The following is a 7,500-nucleotide window of genomic DNA, read 5'->3' on the forward strand; positions in this document are numbered from 1 at the left end:
GTCGGCGCTCGTGTCTTTAATGCTGGTACTATTGTGTTGGTTTGTCAGGGTCAAATCCGGTGCAGGGGGGGCGGGAATGGTGGCTCTGGGGGCCTGATTGTGTGTACATGTACGTAACGTACACTTGTGTGTTACATTTATGTATCTCTCTCTCTCTCTCTCTCTCTCTCTCTCTCTCATCTACTCCATTTTTTAATGTATATCTTTAAAATTCCTGGTGGCACAATCAAATTCACGTATATTTATGATTTTATAATTCGTACATGGAAATCTTCAAGTTTCTCTCTCTCTTCTCTCTCTCTCTCTCGACTAGATAGTGGGGGGAAGGGGAAGATGGGGCGCTGTGGGGGCGGGGTAGCTAAAAGCCTCCATAAGAGGACGAAGTGCAGGACCCTTTGTCTGTCAGCGGCTTTGACTCCAGTTTGCAGTTTTTGATAGCATTGATTTATAGCCTTGCCATTCTTGTAGACCTAATTGTCCCCGGGCTGTCGTGAGAGACTGCAGCAGAGATTCGCTCGAGGGGTGACAGCAGGCGGGCGCCACTGGGGCCTCTGCCGCCATATTGAAACGAGGCAGGGTGTAATTAACTTGGAAGTGTAAAGGGGGAGATGATTTGGTTATGTCGTAGGTCGAGGTTTTCCCTCTTTTACTTGTCAATATTCTGATTTTCTTTTTTATTTTTTAGAAATGAAACTTGCGTGTGTTATAGATATACATACGTAGTGGTATATATATATATATATATATATATATATATATATATATATATATATATATATATATATATATATATATATATATATATCCTGTACGTAGTATATCTATAATTATTATTCAAAAGGCTTTATTTATTTTTGGTGTTTTATATTTTATTATTTTTAAAAGGTACTATATATCATATTATTATTATTTTTCCCATTCAAAAGCTGCGTCTCCATTATTAATGTTACGGATTTTTTCCCTTTTTCTATACATTTATCTTCCTTCTTTCACATTTTTTTGTAGTTTTAACTTTTCTCTTCGTTTTGTCATTCTCCCTCCTCTCCCTCAAATAACTTCTCTTCTTTTCTTCTACTTTCCTCAAATACGTCTTTCTCCTTATTCCCCTTAATTATTATTTATTATTTACCCTTTCCCTTTCCTTCGTCCCCATTATTAACTTTATTTGCTCTTCTCCCTTTATGTAATTCTTCTCTCTCCTTTATCGTCATATTGATTTCTCTTGTCTTTCTCTTCAGTTATTCTTCCTTCTTATCGTCATTGCTATTCATTTCTGTTCTCCTTTTATTTAATTCCTCTCTCTCTTCTCTCTCTCTCTCTCTCTCTCTCTCTTCCTCATAATGATATCTCTTGTTCCCTCCTTTCTTTGGTTATTCTCCTTTCTTCGTCCCCATCATTATTATTCATTGTTCTCTCTCTCTCTCTCTCTCTCTCTCTCTCTCTCTCTCTCTCTCTCTCTCTCGTAATTCCGCCGATTCAGGTTCGAATTTCGATAAGTGTCATCGGACATTTTCCGTGTTCCATCTGAGCTCGTCCGAATTTTTTTTTTTTTTTTTTTTTTTTTTATTAGCCGGGGTGGTAATGCACTCAAGCTGTCACACGAGGGGCGCTTAATACAGTCAGCTTTTAAGCTTATTCGTGTAGCTTAGCATCATAATAAGAGGCCCATAAAAAAAATGTTCATCGCGCCAATAATATTTCGATCATCGATATCGAATTGTATTGGGTGTGTGTTCAGTGCGTGGATGGGTTACCTGTGGAGGCTGCAGTGGGTCACAATTAATTAAAGCCGGAAGAAACCCTAGTTACTCTGCTCGTTTTTGTATGCAGGTGTTTTTTAAACGCCGATTTCGGTCACCCGTCCAAACGCTGATCAGTCTCAGCTGTGATCAGGCCGTCTTTTTATGTTTTAAACCAAATGCATTTTTTATCAATTTTTTTTATCTTTAAACCAAATACATTTTTGATAGTTTTTGTTATAGTTTTTAACTCGAGTCCTTTTTTTTAGTAAGTTCTAATACTATTATTAACTATTTTTTTTATCTTACCCAAATCCTTTTTAATAATCGTTATCTGTTATCTTTTAACGCAAATCCTTTGCAATGATTTTTTTATATCTTTGAACCCAAATCTCCCCCACCCCCCTTTTTCTTTTTATCTCGCCTCTCTCTCCTTTCCCCCAACTTTATCGGCAAATATGAGTTGCTTTAATCTACGTCTAAATGTGCATCATTTCCTCAGTATGCGTGTATGCCCCAGCGTTTCATTTCCTTTTTAATGTTTCTCATTTCCTCAGTTTCGCTCGGCTGCAGAAAATGTCTGTTCTTATTTGGTAAATGTTTTTTTTTTTCCGAAAATTTTCGTATACTTTATTTTTACTCTATTTTCATGGGACGCTTTTTGTGTTTATCATATATCTTAATTTATCATATATTTTTATGTAATTAATTTGATGAAATGCATCGTCATAATCCAGAATTTTTTTTTTTTCAAATATTATTTTCTTCATTGTTTTGACGACATTTTGTAAAGTTGCGTGCATAAGTAATTTCATTTTCAAATGTTATATTGTCTTCGTTGTTTTGACATTTGTAAAGTTGCATGCATAAGTAATTTTTTTTGTTTTTTTCCAAATCATTTTATTATCTTCGTTGTTTTGACGGCCTTTGTAAAGTTGCGTGCACGAATTATTTTTTCAGATGTTATTTTCTTCATTGTTTTGACGACATTTGTAAAGTTGCGTGCGTATTTTTTTTAAATACTATCATGTTCTTCATTGTTTTGGCGTGTTTAAAGTTGCTTGCATAATCACTATTTATCATCACTATTAACGCTCGATATCTTCCATTAAAATTCTTTTTAATCTCGGTTTATAGTTTGCTGATTATCAGGGCTGGATATTCCCCCATTAAATTCTCTTGAATCCCGAGGGTTACCGGTTGTAAAAGATCACGGTTATATATCATTGATTTTTTTCCTCTATCACAATAGTTTTTACTTACATTTGTTTATCAGCCATGCTTTGTAAGACTTGTTTATTCAATATCAGTATTGGGACCGTCACTATTAATGATTTTTTTTTTTTATGTTCCTTTGTGTGCAATAGGCTGTAATTTTGCTTATTAAGTACTGCTGATTTTATTTGTCTTGACAGCTGATGAGCTCTCTGCTTCCGTTGTTGTGGTTGCTATCGTAATTCATTTTCACGCTTCGCGCGCGCACGCACAACCTGCACCACACACACACACACACACACACATATATATATATATATATATATATATATATATATATATATATATATATATTTATATATATTATGAATATCACCTAATTTCGTGTGTATTATATGGTTACTGAGATCATATATATATATATATATATATATATATATATATATATATATATATATATATATATATTTATTTATTGAGTACCACCTATTTTTATCGTGTGTATTATTTGGTTACCGAGATCATTCGAATTTGATATATCTGCATGACTGATAAGCTGTTAAACTCATTACCCCGTATCCAATTACTGACATCATGTTACGAAATCAAGAACCTCTGCTGTGTGGATGTTTGTGTGTGTGGGTGTGTGTGTGTGTGTGTGTGTGTGGTATTTGCTTAATGAGATTATTAATCCTAAGTTCATCTGTCTTGATATAGATGATATAGATAAGGAGGTTTGATCTGCTTGTAAGCTCGTTATCATGAATCCAATTATTGGGGTTGGCATAATGTAGTGGAAAGCTATACCCGAGAGTGTAATTGTATATTATTATTTAGTCAGAAGATGGACGCTATGTAAATGGAACGAACCCATAGGGCCACCGACTTGAAATTCAGACTTCCTAAGAATACGGTGTCTATTAGAAAGAAGTAACAGATGGTGATGGTAAATACAGAAAGGAGAAATCACTTGTTGATAAAGAAATAATAAACTGACAAATTAATAAATTGATAAAAATGTAAGTGAATTATTACCATACAAGGAGAATTGTATTAAGAGTAGTAATACATTGCAATACATTGCATTTCTATTTATTAAGATCATTATAAATCCAATTATCCTGAAGACTGATAACTCTTTATTTTTTAAATCCCCTTTTCAGCATTTCATCACGAGTTCAGTTAATCTAACAGCTGATAAGGAGTGCCCCCCCCCCCCCGTTTGTTTTTAAATCCTCTTTTATGCATTGGTTACGAATACACTTACAGCCGTAAAGCCTTATGAAACCACCACCTCTTTATGTATTCCCCTGCGTATGTCTGTCTGTGTGTGTGTGCGTGCGTGTGTGTGTGTGTGTGTGAACGAAACGCCACAATGGCTCAAATGGCTCCATTTACTGCCCTTTTTATCTCCTTCGTACCGAATTCAATTTTGTTAATGGGAGCTGCTGTTTGTTTGTCTCCCCAATCAGGGTAGAATTCTGTTTTGATGCTGAAACCGTTTCTGGCATTTATTTTTTCCCCCGTTTCTGCGTGTGTGGTCTTTTTCATTTTATTTTTTTATTTTTTTCCGCAATGAGGTGTGTTTTTTTACGGAGCGATGTTGTGTGATCATGAGAGAGAGAGAGAGAGAGAGAGAGAGAGAGAGAGAGAGAGAGAGAGAGAGAGAGAGAGATTCGTTAAATTTTTCCAACGTTTTCATTGTCCTAACTCGAAATATGTCATTTTTCATAGTTTAGAAATTCATGTCATTTTTTCCATAGTTTTTATTATAGAAATCTTCAAAATATCTTCTAGAGACAGCAATTCATATAATTTTTTCCATAGTTTTTATTGTCCTGACTCCTCAAGGTATTTTGTAGAGACATAAGAGTTCATTTCATTTTTTCAGTTTTTATTTTTTTAAAAACTCTCAATATCTTCTAGAGACAGCAATTCATATAATTTTTTTTTCATAGTTTTATTGTCTTCACTCCTCAAGATATTTTGTAGAGAAAGAGAAGTTCATGTCATTTTTTCATAGTTTTATTTTTCTAAAAACTCTAAATACCTTCTAGATACAGAACAATATATATTTTTTCATAGTTTTTATTGTCCTAACTCCTCAAGATATTTTGTAGAGACAGAAATTCCTGCCATTTTTCAGTTTTCATTTTTCTAAAAACTCAAAATATCCTGTAGATAATTTTTTATAGTTTTTGTTTTCCCAAATTCTCAAAGTATTTAATTTCACATCTATATCTTCTGCATTTCCATTTACCATCTTCTAATACTTTAAACCTAGTTAAGTTTTTAATGAACCAAAGGAAACAGATCAACAGAAAGCCAAAGAACATGCAACGGGAAACAGTGAACTTCCGCCGTAGTCTTTCCCCGGGCCATTTTTGGTTCCTGCCACCAAAATTCGTTTATTCTTGATAGTACGTCTGCACTCTTGCGAGTGTCATTTAGGGCAGCTCTTGGGAGTTTTAGTTTTTGTTAGTGAGTCTTATGCCTGAAAACGGGTGTTTGTGGGTAAATTGTATTATGCCTTATCAGAGTAAGTGTCAGATATGGTCTCTCTCTCTCTCTCTCTCTCTCTCTCTCCTCTCTCTCTCTCTCTCTCTCTCAGAGCCACTTGGCATTCTTATATCTTAAGCCTGAAAACGGGTTTTTGTGTGTAAATTGTATTATACCTTATCAGATTAAGTGTCAGATATGCTAATCTCTCTCTCTCTCTCTCTCTCTCTCTCTCTCTCTCTCTCTCTCTCTCTCTCTCTCTCTCTCAGAGCCACTTGGCATTCTTTTATTATGCAGCTGTTGTTTATATACTCGTAATATGGTCTTCCAGATTAGTACCGAAAAGTAACATTTTGAAATGAATTACGCTTACTCTTTAATGTGATTGGTTTTTGTTAATTGAGGGATATAGAACAGTCAATGTTATGGGAATTCAAGCTGCATTACTTGGCTGTATATTGTTTTATATTTTTATGCACAGAAAACATGTAATGAAAGACGGACGTAAATGTGGTTAGAGAAGAACGGAGTCTATAATAAGAACAGGGTAATAACCCAATATTATATAGCCGGTTTGCATAAAAATCAGATATATACAGACATTACCTGTTACAAAGTGATGAAGACATACGAACGACATGTGTGTTCTAAAGTGATGAAGACCTAATATTATGAACAACTTGGTGGTTCTTAAGTGATGAAGAAATATGAACAAAGTGTCTGTTCTTAAGTGATGGTAATCAGCATGTATTTGTATTAGTAAACAATAGTTTTTGCCAAACGAAAGTCTCGTAAAAAAAAACCCTATTTTATAAACGTTGTTATTTTCAGAGTCAGTCAACATTAGTTTCTCCGTAGCGGTGCAGGATTTCCTGAGTCCACTAAATAACAAGGAAGTTAAACGTTGTAATTCGGATGTAATGAAAAAGAGTTGATAGACAGTTTTATTTATCTTTTTATTTATATGTATTATCTTAGCATTTGCTTAAAGTATGGTGGAAGTTGGCACATACAACTGAAATGTAATCGGAAAGGTTTTTAAACCATTAATCTCTGCCTGTCTTAACGTAAATGATTTTCTCTGATCATAACAAAATCACCCTCTGAACTCATATCAATTCATTAGCAGTTGTATGGCCGAGGACATTTTAGTTTATATTGTAGATATTATTCAAAAATATTTGTAAGGCTTTGTGAGTTTTGAGTATTTTATATCCTAATGAAAATATTACACAAATACTCCCATAACCAGTTATTCACGACTGGTAGATAATCCTCCTCCATTTTAGTTTTTATGTTAATTTTATTCGTAGATGTTATTAAGGCTTTTGTTGCTGTGAACGCTCGAGTTCCTAATCAGCGCGTATTCCCTTTTCGTGTTATTCAAGATTAGTATACAGTTATTCTCATCTCACTATGTAAACAAACGTTTCTCATCTTCTTCTTCCCCTTTAGGTGCAAGGCTCCCGAACTCTTCCTGGAATCCTATATCTTGTTAGTCACGATTGGTACCTAATTATTCTTATCTTACAATGTAAACAAACCTTTCTCATAAGCATCTTCTTCTTTCCCATCAGGTGCAAAGCTCCGGGACGCTTCCTGGAAAACCTGCCGGAGACGTCTGTCATCGTGTGCTTCCACAACGAGGCCTGGTCCGTCTTACTCCGCACGGTCCACTCCATCCTGGATAGATCTCCCAGCCACTTGCTCCGGGAGATTATCCTCGTCGACGACAACTCCGACATGCGTGAGTATTTCCCCTCCTTCGACGTTCGAGACACTAGCGGATCAGGGAAAATTTTATGGGGGGCACCAATTTTCATATTATACATGCATATACACACACCACAATGCCCTCTTAACTTCTCAAATTCTTTGCTCTTTTCTTGGTTACCCTCTTCACTACAAAGCCTTGAGCTCCAACTTTAAAGAAATTTAACAAATCATGATGTCCAATAGCCGCGATACCGTAATCACGACGAGGTCACCTTACCGACCTCGTGTTCAGGTCGGCAGGGTGACCTCGTCGCGATTATGGTATAGCGGG

General features: G+C 35.3%; 1 protein-coding gene across 23 annotated transcripts in view; it reads left to right on the forward strand.

The window, feature by feature from the left end:
- The window catches only part of LOC135203661 (putative polypeptide N-acetylgalactosaminyltransferase 9), a 322,597-nt gene that overhangs the window by 215,086 nt on the left and 100,011 nt on the right, over positions 1 to 7,500 (forward strand). For all 23 annotated transcript variants that reach the window (XM_064233527.1, XM_064233525.1, XM_064233523.1 and 20 more), the window contains exon 4: positions 7,031 to 7,200. In XM_064233527.1, coding sequence (XP_064089597.1) covers positions 7,031 to 7,200 — 170 coding nt within the window. The remainder of the gene's footprint in view (positions 1 to 7,030; positions 7,201 to 7,500) is intronic.

The sequence above is a fragment of the Macrobrachium nipponense genome, chromosome 36 (genome assembly GCF_015104395.2).
Source record: "Macrobrachium nipponense isolate FS-2020 chromosome 36, ASM1510439v2, whole genome shotgun sequence".
Lineage (NCBI taxonomy): Eukaryota > Metazoa > Arthropoda > Malacostraca > Decapoda > Palaemonidae > Macrobrachium > Macrobrachium nipponense.